Source organism: Patagioenas fasciata, chromosome 2, assembly GCF_037038585.1.
Source record: "Patagioenas fasciata isolate bPatFas1 chromosome 2, bPatFas1.hap1, whole genome shotgun sequence".
Lineage (NCBI taxonomy): Eukaryota > Metazoa > Chordata > Aves > Columbiformes > Columbidae > Patagioenas > Patagioenas fasciata.
Window position 1 is genome coordinate 29145081 of NC_092521.1, and position 21835 is coordinate 29166915.

At 36.9% G+C, this 21835-nt stretch overlaps 1 protein-coding gene across 2 annotated transcripts in view; it reads left to right on the forward strand.

The window, feature by feature from the left end:
- CNGB3 (cyclic nucleotide gated channel subunit beta 3) overlaps positions 1–21835 on the forward strand; it is a 64113-nt gene that overhangs the window by 25896 nt on the left and 16382 nt on the right. For both annotated transcript variants that reach the window (XM_071803963.1, XM_071803964.1), the window contains exons 4-10: positions 3896–4050; positions 5506–5703; positions 6244–6452; positions 8287–8337; positions 10267–10353; positions 11647–11711; positions 14994–15116. In XM_071803963.1, coding sequence (XP_071660064.1) covers positions 3896–4050; positions 5506–5703; positions 6244–6452; positions 8287–8337; positions 10267–10353; positions 11647–11711; positions 14994–15116 — 888 coding nt within the window. The remainder of the gene's footprint in view (positions 1–3895; positions 4051–5505; positions 5704–6243; positions 6453–8286; positions 8338–10266; positions 10354–11646; positions 11712–14993; positions 15117–21835) is intronic.

Genomic DNA, 21835 nt, shown 5'->3' on the forward strand with positions numbered 1-21835 from the left:
TTTCAGGCAGTCGCATACATTTACGAAATGCATTTTCTCAGAGGTCACCTGGTAGAGAGTAGATGAAATTGAACTCAGGTATTTGGTATTCATGGCCAAAAAGCAAGAAAGAATTAAATGCTAGATTGTAACTTAGAAAAGGGTAAACTTTATTTGTTCTGAAATAAGCTATTGCATTTCTTGATCTCTGTTTTGTCTGAACTCTTAACACAGAAAACTTCAAAGTCACAGTACTGAACAGATGCTACATACATTAGCACACTCAACATAGTATTTGCATAGCTTGGTCTTTTGAGGCCATTTACTTCCACTATGCTATAGGTGTCTAAATCTTTTCTCTTGGCATGGGGAGAATTAAGGCACTGTAATTTGACTTACTAAACAAACAAGTTAAAACCTGCAAGTTCAGAAGATATAACCTACAAATTGAAAATGTTGGAAAACTATACTATTGTTATACTTCTGTTTTTATATATGTTGTTATTGTTAAACAAAATATGTTTGAGGTAATAACAAAACTCTGTACACGAGTTGTGGTCCTGACTTTTTCATTTCCTAGGCCATATGAAATTGCTACTTCTGCTGGGAATAAATATTTCTACTTTGTAAAGGACTACATCGTGTAGTAACCTATATAGATCTAGGCCTATTGTAATATAGTGCACAAAAGTTGGACTAGATGAACTTTAAAAGCCCCTTCCAATCCAAACTCTTTTATGATTCTATAAGGTCAGAGATAAATTTTCTTAAAGAATAACATAACGGCTTAGAGACAAATCCTAGCACTCAGCACAGCTCAGCATGGGAATCCAAAGGCAAAGCATCTTTCTGCCCAGCTAAGCCGTGTGTTAGTAACACAGCGGATCTATCTCCAACTGTGCTGATCTGTCCCTGTGTGGCACAAACTATTCAGCTGTATGGCACAGGAGGAGACAAAGCAGGAAATGATTGATATCAACACATTCAATCACCCTCTGAGAGCTTTCATAGAGAGAATAAAACTGAAAAGAGCCTGGTATGAAATCAATACAGTCTGTAATTGTAACTGTGAGGTGAGAAGGAGTATAATTATGGATTCAAAACGAGGCATTATCTCCTTAACAGAGCATTTTAAAAACATAAGTCAAACTAACCTTTCTTACAGGCACAAGGTCTGAAAGTCTGAGGGGTAGTAAACCAGAAAATATGGCAATATAGTATGATGGATAAATTAAAATTATTAAATGTGATCTCTTCAAGGAGAATTATCTTAGCAGGGTTTCTGGCCTGTTAAATTGTTCCTGCCAGCTGTCATGTTCTGCTGGCAGCTATGTGTTCATGTATATGAATTTACAAAACATATATGAATAGAATTAATAAAAAGTTTACTACATAAAATAGCACATATCTAGTGAAAGAAGCATCACCAGACAAAAAAGAGAGGAGAAAAAGAGGAAAACACCTCAGCTCTGTTGGGGAAATTATCTCAGGTCAGTCAGGAGTTGCTGAGCCAGACCATAATCTCCATCAAGAATGCTGCATGCAGTGAGGGGCAGCTGCAGGACACTGGTGTCACACAGTCATGGCAAAGCACCACCTAACACAAGAGATGGAGTGAAGTTTGAGCAGAATTCATGAGCTGAGGCAATTTAGAGTGCACCTCCACACAAAGGTACAATACACATTTTCATATCAGCAGTATTCAACATGCAGCCTCCTCCATCTGTATTAACCAGAGAAAATTTAAAGTAAGCATTTCATTACTAGAAAATAATAGAGGACATAATGCAAACCAAATGAGAAATAGGGCAAAGAAAATCAATTTCTCATCAACTGTGGGGCAAAGAACTTTAAAACAAATTCACATAGTTTCTAATCAGTACCAAAAAACAATGTGGTTCCTTTGGGCTAAACTGTGATGATAAAGCAGCAATTTTATTATAGAGAAGACTTAAACTTTTATTGGAAAGGTTGTGAAATAATAAGAAAATCCTGTGCATTTTATAACTTATCCCTCAAAAGCAGATAGAAGGGGCCTTTGGCATGACACTAGTGATAAGTGTATTTTACTACAAGATAGCTAATGCCCTGGGCAAACACAGCAACAGCAAAGGGTAAGAATAATTTGAAATTCTTTGCACAGAAACTGAAAAACTAATTGTGGCATGTTAGCTCAAAACAAGAAAGGAATTAATTACACTGCAGATGGCCTGAGCAAAGGGAATATGTGACACAAAAGGAACTGTGATGAGATTACAAGGTATATCAGAACTGTTTGATTAATCTCCTGTCCAGGGAGTTTTAAGAAATAGACACTACAGAAGACTTAAATTAGAGAAGTGATAACCACATACTTCTAGACTTCTGTTTCTTCTGCTTTTAACAGCCTATCTCCATTTTATCAAATGATTTTCTTGTTGAATAATTTTCACATCCTTTAATTGTACTTCCTTGGGCACCATGATATATGTTGTGTCTCCAGAAAAGGGTGTTTCTCAAAAAGCTACATGCATCCCACTCTGACACTCTCCTTTTTTAGTCACAGCTCCTTCTGTTAGAAAATTCAAAGTAGGTTTAGGTCTTGAGGAGACATAGTGTTTATTCAATGATCACTTTGGAGTGTTTTTAATTTCTTCCCTACTCAAGATGCTGTCACATCACTTTCCCTCTATTCATCTTTGGGAAGGTCTTCTCAAGAATTTGGAAATTACAGGTGTGCCTCATTCTCGGTCTGCTTCTTCCTGTAACATCCACATCTCCATGGTATTTGGGACAGAGCTGAAAAACTGACAAGAAATAACAATTCTCTGCTGTGCTCCCTTTATTGAGCACATCTGTCAGGGTTTTGGTACAGGGGTGCCAGCTGTGACCTGTGTGGGCGGGGGCATCGAGCTGCCCTGCGCCAGTCACAGCCATTTCCAGCCAGCTGTGCCACCAATGTGTGACAGCAGTTGAGAAGTATTTAGTCTAGGATGCAGGATAAATCTCATATCTTGGTGTCTACATAGAGGAAGACCAAATGCATGGTCCAGCTGCCAGCTGGATGGTGCTCCAAAACAGCCACAGTAATTGAGGACGAAATTTCAAAAGAGCTGATCAAGAAACACCTTCAGGCAGATCTTCTAACTGACTGCGGAGTATGCATAGATCCTATTAAAAGCATTAGTTTTGGTGCAGAAGATGAGAGCACAGGTGTTTGAAAACAAATGGTCCTCAGGTTTGAAGAAATGCTGTGAGTGCTGGAATATCAGCTTGGTGTTACTGTGACCACGAATAAACAGGCAGTGGGAACTTCTTAATGGGAAGAGAAGCAGCTGCAGTAGGAACACAATTGCTTTGCTTCTACTTGGTAAAACATGCATTTTTTTAACATCATATTAGCTGATATCCATTGCAAAAATGAGATTAAATCAATTCTCCCAAGATTAGGAAGCATAAAATAAACATAGTCTTTCCTCCCCTACCTGCACATCTCAGTGTTTCATTTAGTTATGTCCTGTCATCGTTAAGATATCACCATTATAACAATGAGCACATTTTAATGCACAGATGGTAAGAGCATGCCTTATATATTAGCTAACCCACAAGATAAGCTCTAGACCTTCCATGGCCACAGTAGAAGTTGGTGAAAAGCAGCAGTGGGAAGTCGTTTGTGTGGTGGGCTATGGAAAGCATAGGGTACAGGACCTCCTCTGCCTGAAATATGTAGACTGCTGCATGTAGCCAGCAACATCAGTTGACATAAGCAGGAGCGTTAACTTGGGTGCCCACTTACCATGAATTAAGTGATATGAATAAGCACTGTGGCCAATAAAATCAAGTCTTTAGGTCTGACTTGTGCTCAGAAGTAGAATTTGCACTTTTTCCTTACAGTGCTTTCCAGTACATGAAGCTTATTTCCTTTTGTTTTAATTAGCAGGGAGAAGCCAGCACCTTCAGGTTTACAAACAAATGAGTATGCTGATGCCCAGCTTCAAGAGATTGTCAAAAAACTGCGGGAAAGGGCAACAGTCTATAAGGAAAAGTTGAAAGACCCAGTGCTGTCTTCCCCTGAAGGCAGTCCCACAGCTTGTAAGTAACTCCAAAAATAGGTGTGCATTTGTTGAGTTAAAAGATGAAAATTATTTTGTGGGAACAGAAAAGTACTGTGATAAAATTTTCAGGTAAGCGTATGTGTTTACTCACTGAAATAAATAACTTCGTGCCATTGTAGTCAATTTATCCTCATTAGTCTACAAAAAAAAACCAGATCCTTAGGTATGAGCTGCCTTTGAACTGCGTCACTAAAGGATTTGGGGGAAAAATCTTCAACAATGTCTAGAATCATCCCTGTCAAACAGTCTTATGTATCTGAAAGTAGCTCCCAGATATGAGGATAAATCTGAAACATATGAAGAAACATACATTTCTTACCGGTAGATATTAGTCATTCTGAGATTAGAAATGCTGTGTAAAAGTAAATAAAATTTTTAGCCATGGCAGCAATCTTCCAGATATTTTGAGGACTCTAAGTACATGCTTCAAATAGAGCAAAATCATCTGAAATTAAACATTTATTTTTGACAAAATACGAAACATAAACCCAATATGATATTCCCCTTAAGAGCAAGGTTTGACTTTTTTTTTCCTTTTCACAAAGAATTGAGTGTGGTGATTTTATATTTTGACTTTTTTACACACTGTTTATTGCTTAACTGTTTTTTAATAAGCTGGAAAAAATAGTGCCTGAAGTATTATAAACTACACCAGCTGATAAAGGAATTGTTTTACAAAAAGGTTTCTTTGCTCATTTACCTCTTTTGTTCTCTTTGTAGAACTTACAAACACTTATTTCCTAAATCATTATAGATCCAGTTTGCCAGTTTATGGCTGGGAATGTGTATGCTACTCAGAGGTAAAGCCACCAGAATTAATGGGACAAATGTGTGGTTAAAATATAAAATAAAATTATATTAAAATCAAAATTAAAATTTTAAATATGGAAGAACTGGGCTCAAATGAGTGCCACAAGATTTCTGTAAGGCCAGAAACATGCAAACCCACAGCCTTCACATCAGTTTCACCTGCCACATCTTGCATATTAGTTCTCAAGAGAGGCGAGAAATCAGCCCATGGCACAGACAACTTTTCTTATCTCCATCCTAACAGCATGCAACAGTCACATAAAGACAAATTCCCAGTTGCAATGAATGCTGAATTATGAATTATTTCCTGTTAGTCTTTTATGTCATTACTTGTGGGCACTGTCCAAGGAAATACAGCAATATATATATTGCACTCTGTAACATGAAGTGCCCTGTTCTTGATGGAAGATGCACCTGATTATAACGGTGGAGATTTTATTCTCCAATCTGTTTTCTAATGCATTCAGTATTATAATGAACTGTAGCTTTAGTCACTGACAAGCGCTTTCAGAAGAGTTTTTAACATGATAAGGCTTTTGTACATGTTCAAACAGGGTGTAGTAATTGAGCCATTATTAAAATGTCATCGTTTGGCATTCTATGTGGTATTCAATGTGGCTAGCACCATCAAAGAAGAAGCCTCCAGCCCCACCAAAAGAAGAAAAGAAAGAAGAAAAGAAAGAAGAAAAGAAAGAAGATGCAGAAGCAAAGCCAGAGGAGGATCATTACTGTGATATGCTGTGCTGTAAATTTAAAAAACCTCCACTGAAAAAATACATGCAGTACCTGAAATTACCAGACAGCATAGACTCATACACAGGTAAATTAAAAACTATGCAATCGAATGGGGTAAAGGAGTACTGAAGTCACATTGTGTTATCTAGTACCTGTAAACAACTATAAGATCCACATTCCAGTTTGCAACTCAGAGATCCTGCCCTAAAGAAAATGTATTGCAAACATGAAAAGTGACAACAGCTGTAAAGATGGTATGCACAAAGCTGGTAGGCAAACCAACCGCAATTAAAGCCCTGGTCTTCTAACTCTTGATGTCAAATTTGTTCCATTTTAGGGCCAAATAATTATTTAGTGAGTAATAACATACACCAGCAGCATGCAAAATATACCAAGTTTATTCACATGCATTATTAAGTTGTATATGATCTCTATTTTGCAAATTCTTTGTGTGACTCCTAGTTCCAATCTATCTAACTTTAGTAACCTGTGCCATTGAAAAAGGGAGAATGGTAGATTGCTCTGGGCAGAAACAGTCCCAGAGACTGCAGTCGAATAAATATGTCTAAAAGAATGAGAAAAGATCCTAAGTTCATGCCTGTACCTTCAATGTTTCTTCTTTCAGATCGCCGTTACGTAGCATGGCTCATGCTTGTGACAATCGCCTATAATTGGAATTGCTGGTTCATTCCCCTTCGCTTTGTGTTCCCCTACCAAACCCCAAGTAATACAATATATTGGTTTACCATCGACATCATTTGTGATATCTGCTATCTGTGTGATTTACTGGTTTTCCAGCCCCGAGTGCAGTTTTTAAAAGGTGGAGATATAATAGTAAGTATTGGAAGTGGGATTTCCATGGGTAAGTAGTTGTGTGTTAAAATATGCTATAGAAATTCCCTCTAAACTGACACATTTTTTTCCTGCTGTGTCAAATCTATGTAACATTTTTTAATTTACCAAAGGATACCTATGTTCTTCTTCACTGACCTTCCATTATCCTACACTGGAAGAAGAAAATGTATCCATTGTCTACAACCCAAAAAAAAAAAAGAAAAACTGATTTTAAAGTAAAAGCAGTCAGAAAAGCCATAAAGCTCTTTCTCACCAGAAGGAAACTGGTGCAGCTTCACTGAAATCAGTGATTATATGACTATGTACTCATACACGCATGAGTTTGTGTGTTTGTATGAAACTTTCAGCTTTCTATTAATCTTGTGCAAGAATCATAGTTGAAAACCATGTATCTTCTGCAAGAGCTGGAAAGCATGTTTTGTTACAGATTGTGAGATTATGGGTTTTTTTGCCAAAATCAGAGCAAATCCCTGTAATTTCAGGATGCTTGGAAAATAATTTATTTGAGATATTTTATTTTGGGAAAATATGTACATTCAATTTTGCTTCTTCCTACTCTTTTTACGTTATCTTTTTATAGAAAAATGCAAAATAAGACTCTAAGCAAGTATCTGATAAAAGGTAAAAGCTTGACCTTATCATATCAAAAGGACATCTAGAACATTAACTTTTCTTTCAAAACTTCCCTACTTTTTATTATTTAACTTCTTATAGAAGAAAACCTAATGTGGGAAAAAATGAGTTTAGATAACTTCAGTGTGACACTACTGTACTCAACAGACAGAAAATTAAAAATTATGTATCCACAAAAGTCATTTGGTACTAGCTTTAGTTCTGTGCTTTTACATAAAATTTTACACATTGTGCACACAAGACATTACTGATTCCTTTACAGAAGAATCTCAGATAATACTGTGGAAATATATTTTGGATAGATATTAAATGCAGTGCAGTGTAATGTATTTTTCCATGCCAAGACACTAAGTAACTGGCAATCTTGCCTAAATCCTACAAAACTCAAGTTTTATGAATAAGGTTAAAAGTCTAATGTAGGAAGCTTACTTTGTATTTCTCTTGAAGTTGTTTGTAAAATTCAGAGATTTTAGTGCATGGAGAGATCATCTACTGCCTGATCTCCTGCATCTAGTTTAATGCTTAAACTGGTAATAGTGAAAAGTAGGTATGGAAATATCCTTAAGATTTTAAAGCTATTTTTAAAGTGTCCCTGGTATAAATACAGAAAGTACAATAATAGATACATTCTTTAGATAGTTGTGATTACTCTTTCTTATTAAGGTATTAGCATCAGCCCCCATGGAGAGAAACATAAAAATAAATAGCTAATAATTACTAATGAATGCAATGTTGATTATTATAATGCTAATAACACTAGCATTTTAATGCTAGCTTTCAAAGAGCTAATTTTATTCAGCATCATCAGAAACATTCTTTGCATTTTTCTTGGAACTACTAAAGTCAAATGGAGGCTTTGGTCCTGAAACTGAAGGGGTTTGGATGAGCACCAACAGGTACAGATGCCTTGAGAGGGAAGATATGTGGGACAAAAGTAACATGTTTTGCTAGACCAACAGCCAGACCTGATTTTTTCAAGTACGTCTAATATAAAATGATCTAATATAAGTAATACTTCTTCCTACAGATATTTCTCCATTCATACTTTTAGAGCACCAGTAATATAACTGACATCATACTTACTATCAGAATATTATTTTTATTATTGTCAAGTAGCAGAGGATCATTCTTGATATTGTATTCTTGACTATGTCTTTTTCTCCTTTCATTATCACTGTAGTCAGACAGAGTGGAAATGAAGAAATTCTACCACAGCTCTATGAAATTTCGGGTAAGCAGATCCTGTGTTACTGATGTAAATATGCGAGTTCTGGCTGTAGGATTTCACAGGATGTTTTTTATTTGCTGAAAAACAGTGTTAGTTTTAGAACATCACCAGAAAGCATTGGCTTGATGGCATGTCAGTGCTCATCAGCTGAAGATTGCTATCTTCATAAACAATGTTTAGCTGTAAAACAGAAGAATTCTGAATGTGATTATAAATATTAACTCTGAATAGTAATAGCTTAATGAAATAGAATTAATAAAATAATCTGTTTTGACGCATTTGTGTGAGGTCCTCCACACACACACTGAAAGACAACAGCACAGTTTGTCAGAAATTCATTAAACAAAATTAAAAGCCTTGAAGTTAGAAGATAACTCTATGCAGCGAACTCTTATGCATGATACCGAATAGATCACCACTCACACAAGTAAGTAAAAATTCAAACTTTGTAAAAACAAAGATGCACTTGATTTAGAAAAAATGTTCATTTTGTTTCTAAATACTGTTTTTGCCAACAGATTATATGTAGTCTGTTGTATTCCTGATACACATACAGTTCTGTGACACTGGGCCCACACCTCTGAAAGCTCAGTTATTGCCCCCTCCTCTTCTGTAAATAGTTTTGCACCTACTTTGTTTCAGAGTTAAATATGTCTCAGTGACTGTGATATCACTGCTTACATACTTGAGGTTAAGCTATCCAAAATTGCAGGATATTCACTGTACAGGCAAGTGAGTAGGCCAGAGTCAAACTTAGAGCAGCAGAACTAAGTGGATATGTATGGTTTTATTTTAAGTTCACACCTGCAGCATGTTCAGTGCTTTTGGCTTCTACAGGAACTAATGAGAGTTGAGTGTTCTCACCACATGCAAGATATAGATATAATCTGGGAATTTGTCATATGATTAAGTACTAATTAATGGTTGCTGATATTAAAGCACTTCTGATTAAATTTTGCCTCCTCTTAGATGTCTCTGAGAGAGGGAGAGAGAGAAGCCCTTAAAGGCTGTTTCTCTTCAGTCAATTTTTTTGTTTGCTTTGTATTTTCAGAGTTCAGGTATTAACTGCATCTTGCTGACAAGGAACAAAAGGTCAGTGCTGCAGGTTAGTTGCTGCCAACACAAGTTATGTGTCTCAGGCAAAAGGCATTTCTGAACACAGTGAGATGAAGCCTACAGTTCCACATCCCTCTTTTTATCCCCGATATCAGCAACACAGCAAGGCATCACAGGGTTTTTAAGAAGGCAAAGCCAAGTTTGCCATATCTTTACTTCTTTCCAAAGAATTCTTGGAAATAATAAAGTAGGCAGATAAGAGTAATAATCACAGAGCTGATGTACTGCATGGAGATGTTGAAAATCTCAGTGATAGGGGAAGCAGAAGCATCTAAATATTAAAAAAAAAAAGGACAAAATCTACTGGAAAAAAAAAAATCCAAACCTATCCTATGATGAATCTGCTGTTTGGAACACATGGCTCCTGCAGGTTGCAAACGAGGAGTCTAATTCATCATGTTTCCCCAGATTGCTTTAGGCAGCCTGGGTTTAAAAGCCATAACACTGCTACAAAATGCTTGTGGAGTCCTCACCTCCACTCATCAGCCACATGCCTACCATTTTAGTCTTGTCAGAACTATAACTGAAATAAAAGAATGTATCAGTAATCAAGTAGCTGAGGTGCTGTTAATAATCCCTATGAAACAGATGAAGATCTCAGGCGTGCAGGATTTAAAAGCAGTGCAGAGAAAAGCTGTTGGTGTTTTCAAAGAGGTAATCTTGCTTCCCAGTACTTGGAATTTACAGACTTAGCATGCTGACAGTTCAAATATAATAGTATACTCAAGCATGATTCCATCTAAGTAGGTTTTTGACAGCAAGTAAATGCATTATGATTAATGTGAAGTTTAAATTGACCTCTTTGTTCTTCAACAGCTCGATGTGATATCAGTGTTGCCGTTTGAAGTTCTATACTTCTTCTTTGGATTTAACCCAGCATTTAGAGCAAATAGGATGCTAAAGGTAAGATCTGTGTTAGTGTGTGTCTGTGTTAGTTACCGCACATAGATGATTTTACAACCCAATGGAAAGTTGTTTACAACATTTAGGAATATGAAATATAAAAAGCAGACAATATCTTCAGGTAAACTACAACATCAGTAAACAAAACAACAACAAAAAAGTACAAGATATAATCTAGTCAAATTAAGCCCCTACTCTCTTATTTTTCTTCTGACTTCATAATTTCCTACTTTCAAAAGGTGTGTTGTGATTAAGGCTGGTTTGTTTCCATTATTTAAATTAGATTAACCTTATATTACCTGTTTAGTTTTCAAACATTAAAAAAATAATTTAAGATCACTAATTAATGCCAATGTATTTTCCTCTTCTGTTGTTAATGTCAGGTGCTTAAAAGCAAGGGAGGCAATTTTAAGGACAACGTAACCTACGCACAGCATATTTAACAAGCATAAACCCACTTTTGTTACTCAGTCCAAAGACATCTGGAGTTCTGCAATGAAGGGGCTGAGAAGAGATTACACAACATCCCTCTCCCTGTACTTCATGGTACCCAGCAGGCCACTTTGGCTAAATACTTTCCCTTTCACACAAGCAATATGTTGATGAAGAATTGGCTTTCATTTAAAGGTGGAGGGGAAACAAGGACTCTGAGAATAAAATGAGGGTGAGAGCACCCTCAGTTTTCAACAAAAATTAAAAATTCCATAAATCAGAACCAAAACAATATGACATAATGAAAAGTTAAATAGCACCTTATCTTAGGCAAACAGATATGTATTAGACAAAAACAAAGAAAAAAGTTACACGAAAATATTAAGGGCTAGCACTAAAGGCAAACTGCAAATAATTAACAGGAGGAATTCAATACAGCATCAATTATTATTACACAGTATCATCTAGTATGTGGTGGTTGACATACATGATCACTTACTGAGAATTACTGGAATTTCAGAAAGAGTAAAACGGGATTTTTCTGTGTGTTATTCTGTCTGATAAAGATGCCCAAGCAATTACATATGTCTGAGGAATCAGAAGCTGTTCATCTGCAGTAGTCTGACCTAAACAGCAAGGCTATTTCTGTAATCAGATTAATGGGACACCCAACACCAGAAACAATGTTTAACTCAATTTTCATCTTTGCTTTGCAGTTCACCTTATAGTTAAATGTTTAAAGAAAGACTACTGAAAAGCCATTATTTTCAAAATGCGTATGTGGACTAATGTCCGTACTATTAGAAAAAGATGTATGGTGAAGAATAGTGATTGAATTCCTTTCATTTCTTTTACATTCAGCACAACACATTCTTTGAGTTTAATGACCGTTTGGAAGCTATCTTGGACAAAGCATACATCTACAGGTATGTGCTTATTAAACTCTTGTAGCATGCAAAGCTTGGCACAGAAAGCATTTCATTCGATTTCATGGGTTGCCAATTAAGTACTGGATAGAATATGATACATCTTTAACTGTTCAATTTAAGACTTTTTAAAATATTTGTCTTTATTGTAATCATTAGAGTAATAAATGTAAAGCTTCACTCACATATGAAATCTAGTTCAGTTCAGCTGTCCTGGTTCAGGCAAAATGTTCGCCAAACTGAGGCTCCTGTTAAAATTTAGCAGATCAGATCAGAAGTTTCTTTAATGAAAGAACTAAAGAATGGTTTCTTTAGGTTGCTAATAGCAGTGCCAAATCCTCAGCAGCTGTTTATTTTTACTTAATAAGAGCCATGAACTTGAGCCTGTGTCAACATTTTTCTTCAAATATGCTCTCACCATGAACCTGGTGCATACAGAAACTTGATCCTCCACTGCATTGACTAAACTTGGAATGGAAATCAATTCAGCACAGATCTCAAATTGTGATTATAACTATTGTTCACTGCACTATGTTCTCACCTTCTGCATTGATTAGAAGAATGTTGGATTCAACCCAATCATTCCATGGGCATGTCTATGGCAAGTTTCACAGGCCCATCAGCCAATCAGTGATGCTGCTAAAACCAAATGAACACATCTACTGTGTCACCATTATTGTCACCTACTGTCAGTGTCATCAGACCTAGTTTATCCCGTGCAATCGCTAAGCCAACAGTTTTTATTGCCCTGTCCCAGTTTGGGCCATGTATTTTTCCTGTGTGCTGCTGCAGCACGAATGAGAATCTGTTGTTTACCATCTCATTCTGTTTCAGAGGTTATTGGACTTAAATGGTATACTTGGTACTTATATGTCGCAAATACCATATTTTATGAGATTTAGAAACTAGTTAAATTTGAAAAGGAGGTTGAAAAATCATCTCTGTCATATTTTCATATACCTGTGAAACAAAACTCACAAGTTTGAAAGTTCTGTTAAATTATGTTTGAGATGTTGACCTCCACAAAGCTCATTCTTACATCACCCTCTCCTTTCACCTACTGAAGAGTCTTTTGTGGGTTTGTTTTATTTTTCTTTTTTTTGAAAAAAAAAAATCTTTTTGGTACAAGAGGTTTCTCTGTATTCCCACAAGATGAAGAAATTGCTTTTCACTTTCTGAATCACTGCCTCCCTACCATCTTCAATTTCTGATCTCATTAAAAAGAATTGTTTTCTTCTGCTTCTTTTGTATTTTTTAACTTTGTTAATGTTGAGAACTTTTAAAATTAATTATTTTCCATATTACATCCATTATGTCATTTGCTTTAGAGTCACGATTCAATGACTTTTCTGTATCTCCTATTGCAGTGAGTACTGGGAGATACAGATTTTTAATATAGATGCATTTGAATCAAGTAATTAGTTTGTATGTAACAATAATGTTGTGTGTATATGGACTTCAAGGAAATGGGAACAAATTAGCAAACCCTTTTTCACTCAAATGGGTAGTTTTGCAAGGGGAAGAGTTTCACACTGTATAGAAGCATGGAATGGGAAATAGTTGTTTCAAGGGCAATTTGAGAATGTGTATATTTTCAAACTACCCCAGCTTTGAAGGATGTGATGTTGATTTGTGTGTCAAAAAACAGATAAGGTGCTCATTTAGAAATGTTCCTGGTCACAGGCTCACTCACATTTTCCAATATTGAATCACTTGCAGAATGTAAACTGCAAAATGTAAATATTACAAATTGAATTCATTACCTACCTCATACACAGAAAAACAGAGGTAAAGCACATGGACTTCAATATTGCTCACCATATATAGGGTTAGAAGTATTGATGGTTTATTATTGATAAGCTTTCCCATCAGTGTATTGCTAAGGTTTGTGGTATAAAAAAATGCCTTGCATACTGTGTTACCAAAATGTCATATTTTACATTTGCAAGAACACTTACTAAATGTGTCATGCCGTGCTCTAATACAATGCTTTAAAACATACTTCAGAAAACACTGATTCTCAATTTTTGAGGTGTTCATTGGTAAAAAACATTTATATGGCAGAGATCTTTTAATTGGCTTGCCGAAGGCAGTAGGGGAAGGAAAATTACAAATGGAGAAGAGAGTTAATTATACAGAAAAAGAGTACAAATGGGAGCTAAAAATGTAAAAAAGACAGGCTGTTTGTGCAAACTACAGTATTTCATTTGAATATAATAATGTTATTTTGATCTGAGATCCTGGTACAGTCACCGTTTGAGCAATAAGGCACCAATTAACTGCATATTGTCAAAAATTCTACACAGCAAGTGTACGTGCCTGGGTGGATTCTCTTCTCAAACTCATTAGTTTGAGTTTGTAGGAACAGAGCTAGAAAAAGTTACTACATCTTATTGTGGCAGATTCAATACATGCCTAGAAAAATATAATATATATTGCAGCAAAAGCTTCCAAAACCTTTACTCAGACCTCAGGAGTCCACTTGTGTGGACTCAAACTTGTGCACAAGACCAGTTTGGTAAATATTGCAACTTGAGTAGATCAAATGAACTTATCTGCTGTTCTCAACAGCTTGCAACCCTAAAGAGAGCTGTCCTGGAAGCACACCAACATTTAAATGGAGAAGCGGCATTCATTTGTCAACATCCTAAAGAAGAAGAGTACATATAGGTAGATTGCTTAATGGCATGGAAAGGCAAAAGAGGGCATTATTGTATTAAACAGAAAGCTGCTTGGTGCTTAAGTAATTAATTGGTGTTCTTCAAAGAACTGGTCATAATCATAAGAACCGGGATTAGGAATGATGTAACTCCTGCTCTAGCCACTAAATCATACTATGTAGTGGACCTGCTGCAAACTTCCTTGCACAGCTGTGGTAAAGCGGTTCATTTCTGACCTCCAACAGTTCTTGGCTTTGATTAACAAGTTTAGAGCCTATCTTGAACAATTTGGCAAACACATTAACCCCTAGCCTCATTATTATAACTTCAAATTTCTGCAAATATTCATAGCCAATTAAAGAAATGGATTATAAAGTCCTCAGGGAACCATAATTTAGAAATTACCGTGTGTCAAAGATTCTGGGAAAGATATTTATTTGACTTTGGACAAACGTGAGAGATGGGTAACTACTGGCTATTTTTTTTCGCAGAGTCAATACAGGTGGGGAACTGCTTAGTGGACACTTCATATAAATATTTTTGATCAAAAAAAGCTATGAGTTCCATATTAAAAGGAAGGAAAAATGTAAGTTGTTTTACAGGAATCTGTTGACTTTTACAGGGTCATTCGAACAACTGGATACCTGCTGTTTATCTTGCACATTAATGCCTGTGTGTATTATTGGGCTTCAGACTATGAAGGACTTGGCAGCACTAGATGGGTGTACGATGGCAAAGGAAACATGTAAGTCCTTTTCTCTTGCAAGAGATGTTTGTTGATTTCACTCCTTCCTGCATCAACCCCCTGCCCCCATGCCTTTGCATGCAGCGTGTGCCCTTAATTTACAAGTGCTTGGATAGCAAACTTATAGCAGCATGACTGCTGATTAGCAGTTTTCATTACCAACACATATTTGGAAGGCAGGTGCAGTGAATATTCAGTTTACCACTTTCAGCTTTTATAGGTTTATGCGTCAGTGCTAAGCAGTAACTTAATTCAACATTAAGAAAGCAACAAGGGTCATAAATTAAACTTACTGATTGCATATACACATGGGAACTGTTAGAAGGATTGCAGAACAATTCCTCAAAGGAATCAGAGGCACAGATTTCTTTTCTGCCACATAGCATTGTGTCATTAAAATCCAACATTTTAGTCCCTCTAAACACCATGGTCATTAGTCTGAAAAAATTCCACCCGCTTTCTCTGATGTTTTGAGAAGGTCATGCTTAAACATGTGGCAGTGTCTTCAGTGGGAAGGACTGGATATCGGCAGAGCTTTCCACAAACTCCTTGTGACAGCGATCGGCTGGGTGTCATGAAAGGGACATTCATTATAATGATGGAGAGGCAGCAGGAGAAAACAGCAAAGTCATAATATATTTTGCGTGTAGTTACTTAAAATATATCCAGTAGATTCAGATACATAATATAGTTAAAGCCACAGAAGCTCAATTTGTTCATTAATTACATTATTTGCAAAACCACATATAATACATTACTGCTGTCATAAATCACCCTGTAAGCAACTTTTCACATTTCTCTTGTAGACTTGCTCCTCTTGTTTGTAATTTTGTTAGACTTCACGAGTTTGGTGTGAAGTCACTCTCTTGAAGGGTAAGGTCTTTTCTAGACTTTGAGAGTAAAACACACTTGCTGTAAAGCAGCATTGATTTTTTTTATAATTAAGGTTCTCTCTTAAAAAAAAAATGACATGGCTGAAGTTTCCACACGTCAGTAAAATACCAAGCTCGATACTGGAGTCAAAGACGTGTGAGCAGTCTCACGGAGCTCAGTGGGACCACTTATGTAAGTGAAGTTATACAGAGGTATTTACTTGCAGGATCAAGGCTTCCAGAAATCTGACAAAAAAATGTAGAAATAATTTTCATTATAGATATTTTTATTGAAGTCAGTCTTGGGAATACTTGACTCGTAATTTAAAATAAGGTACTGAGACTAAGCAATATGAAAACTCCAAAAGTAGAGCGCTTACTCAGTCTTCAAAATTTTAATGCCTCTTCAGAACAGCCTAGAGAACAGGCAAGAAAGTCTTTCTGTTTTTCATGGGCAAGAATATTTTACATTTCACTCAGGGAAACAATTGGTGGAAATTATTTGCTAGCTTGATCACAGACAATGCAGTTGTGCCCAGAGGCAACAGTCAGTTGTTTTAATATTTTGTGATGCCCTTTTCACGAGGAGACAAAAACACTTCTCAAGTGACATCACACTGAAATCACATGGGATTTGGGGCAGAATTTTTTGTAAACAATAGTAATAAACTGATAATTCAAGGTCTGCATTATACTGAGATGCTGAAATAAAATGCCAACTAGAATATATCCATACCTCATTAAGCCATTAATCTACCTGATGCTGACATCGGTTGTGAATGTATGACTTTATTTTTTTGCTTGTGTCTAACTTGTACTGGATTATATGGTCCCATGTACACAGAACTCCAAAGAGTATCCCATGTTGGGCTGCATTCCGCAAAGTACAGCTTGGTATCCCACTTCACAGCAAACGCCTTCTGTATGGGATAGTCATCACCTTAGAGAATCAAGCATGACATATTATCTGATTGTTGAATGTTTGGGGATTTTTGACAAAGAGGCATTGCATGAACATTAGTTATTATTGGAGATGCAATGTGAATTTAAACATACCAGACAAGATACTTCTAAGTATATTAATTTCTTTGGAAAGCAGGAATTAAGAACAATCCTGGAAAAATCTGTCAGAAAAAGTAACCAGAACTGCAGTATATATTATGGCACAGCAGTGTAGATGTAATTTCCTTTCACATAGTGTTCAGAGTTGCCAATATTTGAAGAAAAATATGCCATTGCTCTCATATACAATGGGACCACATTCAGAAAGAAGCTAGGACAAACATAGCTTCTTAGCTAATTAAAAAAAGGTGATAGTAAAAATTTTGACAAATTAATCAAAATTCTAGTAGTCTCAGATGACACTGACCCAAAGCAAATGATCTGGCTCTGATTTAGTGGCATGAATATTTTATGTAGAATTCCTGCTGTGTCCATAAAGTGTTGCTAGTTATGGCCATACCAGTTCTTAAAAATGTCAACATTTCTAGGATCATTTTTTTTTTTCCATTCCAGGTTGAAAAGAATAAACAGACAACAGATTCTCTTATCAATTTGATTATTTATACGTTCCTCAGCAGTCACACTGACTGGTGAACTACAGTTCATAACAGCTGCACATAGCGCTCAAAACATCAAAGCAGCTCTTTTTGCAAATTTCTGCTAGCTGTTTTCTTTTCCAGCTCATGTCCAGACTCTAAAGTGGTAGTGCCAGTTCAAGATTTGAGGTCTTTTGCATGGCAGCCTTCAATCAAAGGCTTTGACCTGAGGGGTAGTCAAAGGCAGTCAACTTTACCCCCCTGCAGTGCATCCAAATTAGCCACACAAGATGTTCCCAGGATTAAATCTGCACACATGAGCTTGGTATAATTAGGCAGACAGACCTCAGTCTCTCCTAACACAGCAGGATAGCATCCCTGATGGAACATCATAGTGTAGAGCCACGGTAACCATGGAAGCAGAATGTCAAAAAGGTCTCCTAATTACAGCTAAGTAAACAATTTGAACTATGTGTTATTTACAATCTAATGTAATTACCTAAGTAAGAGATTGATGCCCCTAATTCCTCAAGAAAATGGAAAAAATCTCTAGAAAGGGATTCAAGGCAGGTATGTAATGTCATTGTTCTGAATTGTACCATGGAAGTATCTGTCTCTTCCACCACCGCCCATCAAGGAAACTAAAACTAGGGAGCTGAAATTCCCATGCAAACTCCCCAGGTCAGCATTAAATTTAGGCCAAACAAATCTTTCCACTTTGCTCATGGTATATTCTGCTGTTTGGAAGTCATCATCTACAAGTAGTCTGCAAAAACCTCCAGCATATTTATTCATCAAGACATCTATTTACAACCCACTGATGTTTCTGTATGGCTTGCTGCCTTCCTGTTCTGGGCAAGAACTTAGCAGATATCTGCAAGTCACAGTATCAGAGTATCACAGTATGTTTGGGATTGGAAGGGACCTCAAAAGATCATCTAGTCCAATCCCCCTGCTGGAGCAGGAACGCCTAGGTGAGGTCGCACAGGAATGTGTCCAGGCGGGCTTTGAATGTCTCCAGGGAAGGAGACTCCACAACCTCCCTGGGTAGCCTGTTCCAGTGCTCTGTTACCCTCACTGAGAAGAAGTTCTTTCTCAAATTTAAGTGGAACCTCTTGTGTTCCAGCTTGATCCCATTGCCCCTTGTCCTATCATTGTTTGCCACTGAGAAGAGCCTGACTCCATCCTCGTGGCACTCACCCTTTATATATTTATAAACATTAATAAGGTCACCCCTCAGTCTCCTCTTCTCCAAACTAAAGAGCCCCAGCTCCCTCAGCCTTTCTTCATAAGGGAGATGCTCCACTCCCTTAATCATCTTTGTTGCCCTACGCTGGACCCTCTCCAGCAGTTCCCTGTCCTTCTTGAACTGAGGGGCCCAGAACTGGACACAATATTCCAGATGGGGTCTCACCAGGGCGGAGTAGAGGGGAAGGAGGACCTCTCTCGATCTACTGACCACCCCCCTTGTAATACACCCAAGGATGCCATTGGCCTTCCTGGCCACAAGGGCACAGTGCTGGCTCATGGTCATCCTGTTGTCCACCAGGACACCCAGGTCCCTTTCCCCTACACTGCTCTCTAATAGGTCATTCCCCAACCTATACCGGAACTTGGGATTGTTCCTGCCCAGATGCAGGACTCTACACTTCCCCTTGTTAAATTCCATCAGGTTATCCCCCGCCCAACTCTCCAGCCTGTCCAGGTCCCGCTGGATGGCAGCACAGCCTTCTGGCGTGTCAGCCACTCCTCCCAGCTTAGTGTCATCAGCAAACTTGCCGATAGTACACTCAATTCCCTCGTCTAAATCATTAATGAATATATTGAATAATATTGGCCCCAGTACAAGTCCCAGTAAATGGTCACTGTACATGTCTAGAACAACTCTGCTTCTCACAGTGCTTGCTATGCAGTGCCAGTTCTGCGCCTCCAATCTGCGAATGCACAACCTGACTCATGGTAGACCTCATGCTTTCAGACCTGCTACTTGCAGCCACATTCTTTAGACAAAAGCTTCATAGTTTACACCATTCTGTCTCAGATCGTCATACCCACAGCCACCTGATAAAAAAGTTACTCAAGAAAAAGAGGTACCAAGAAGGAGGTCATTAGAGTACCAGTTTATAAAGGTCACTTCTTTGCTGAAACCCATCCTGGTTGTAATCTGAGAGGAGCCAAACGTGACAGCCCGAAAATAATGCTTCCCTGGGTAGAAATGAATGTGTGAGTACTACCTTCAAATGTGATAGTCACATGCACAAAGATTTGTTTTATCCTTATTAACCAAAATCCTGTAAGAAGTTTAGCATACTCTGAAATAGACTTCTATTAAAAAAAAAAAAAAAAAAAAAAAAAAGCATAATATTGTAAGGTATCTTATTTACAGTGTTTCTGAATGTTTTCATACCTAGGACTTACTTTAGGGAAAAATCTAGTAGTTTGCCTGAGGGATAAACATAATCTGTGTTGCGCAGAGGGAAAATCCCTTTCTTGTCTCATGTTGTTTGCTTCAGCAGTCATTTTATAGCAGGCTAGCAAGCCGTATAGTGAGCAATGATGGTTTCCAGGCACTAGCTAGTAGGAAGCACAGCTGCTAATACTGTTGAAATGGGAGTATGGTTTTTTTCTGGCTTTCCTCAAACAAAATTTACAATCTCATTTCTCCCTTCCTTAGGGAAAAAAAAAAAAAAGCTGCTTTATGTTTCAATTGTCTAACTTTCATTTCAGATTAAAATAAAAACAATAAAATGTGTCAATGGAGAAAATATAAAACCTGTGCCTAAGAGATAATGAATATTATATGACTTTGCCAGCAGAATGTTTCTTTTGAAGTAAAATTACTGAAGGATGTACTGTATTAACTACATCTTCAGAAAGGGATGGGTAGATCTGAAAAAAAATCTCTCACATTTTGAATATACAACACTGCAAAGAATGTGACCCCCTAAATTGCTTTGAGGAGCTGCTTCCATTATTTGTAGACATGCCCAGAATGGACATTATCTTGTCCGTTATGGTAGTCTGAGCAAGCTTGGCATCCAAGACCATTGGGGGTGAGGGAGCTGGATAATTACTTTCGTTTCCTATAGTAACTAGCACAGAAGTAATGTTAATGTCTTTATTTTTACATTAATAAATTATGCATATTTCAAGCACTACAACATTCTCAGTTATGGCAAAGGAATATGATATTAATATGCTTTATATGAAAATTCCTCTCAGACAAGTTAGAGACATCATTTTATGCTTAAATCTTCAATTATTTCAAAAGAGATGTGAGGCCTTTTTTTACTATTTATTTGTGCTACAGAAGTCTAAGAGAAAGCTGCTACTTATGCATACTTTACTAGAAGCATGCATAGGTGATGATTTTTTTTGAGTGAAAATATTATAGTGATGTAATCCAGCTGTTCATTTTGCAGCCTTAACAAGGAAAAATGATATGATGGCAGACACGAAATGAATTTTTGATTTAAGGACTCTGAATGAAAACAGACAGTTCTGGCTTTTAAAACCTAGAAGTAGAAAACTATGGCAAAAGTGATCATTGTTACTGCATATCATTAATCTGCAACCAAGAAAAAGATGACTTTGTAATGAAAAGCAAAAACTGATGGCTTGGTAAAGCCTGAAATTTTAGGTGGTAGACTTGGAAACACCTTTAAGTGATTTAAATAAAAACTCTCATTGGAATTGGCTGTTATTTTATTTTCTCATATTTGCACAAAACTGACCCTCCAATTGTATTGTTACATGGAATGCAGGTCATATCTTAATAACATCAGAGTTTAAAAGTGGAGGCCACCAAATTAAAATGTATACCTGAAGTCTGCAAGCAGATGAGGTGGCCTCAGATTCAGGGTAGGCATGAGAAGATGCATGCAATACTGTCTATTTCAAAACAAACAACTCCAAAAATATTTCTCCTGTGTTTGTTTTTTGTTTTTTTGTTTTTTTTTTTTTTTTGCTTGTTTCAAACTCAATAAAATTCAACAAACAGAAGGAATGTTCATTGCTTTAAAAGCAATAGCCACAGATGAAAGAACAGAAAATCCTATTGTGCAACTAAGGAAAACAAACTTCAACTCCTAATCAGGAGTGAAGCTGAAGTCTGATCGTACAGAGACATAGGAAGTCAAATTCTAATTAATAGAAGGCTTTTAAAAATTTTCCTAAACCAATTACTTGGTAGATCAGAAAATAAGGAAATGACAGCACATTCATGACACTGATTTGAACTAATTAATCTCCACTGCTCAGTGTGGGGGCTGCTGCATTTCTAATGGTGCCATGTTCTAGAATGAAATTT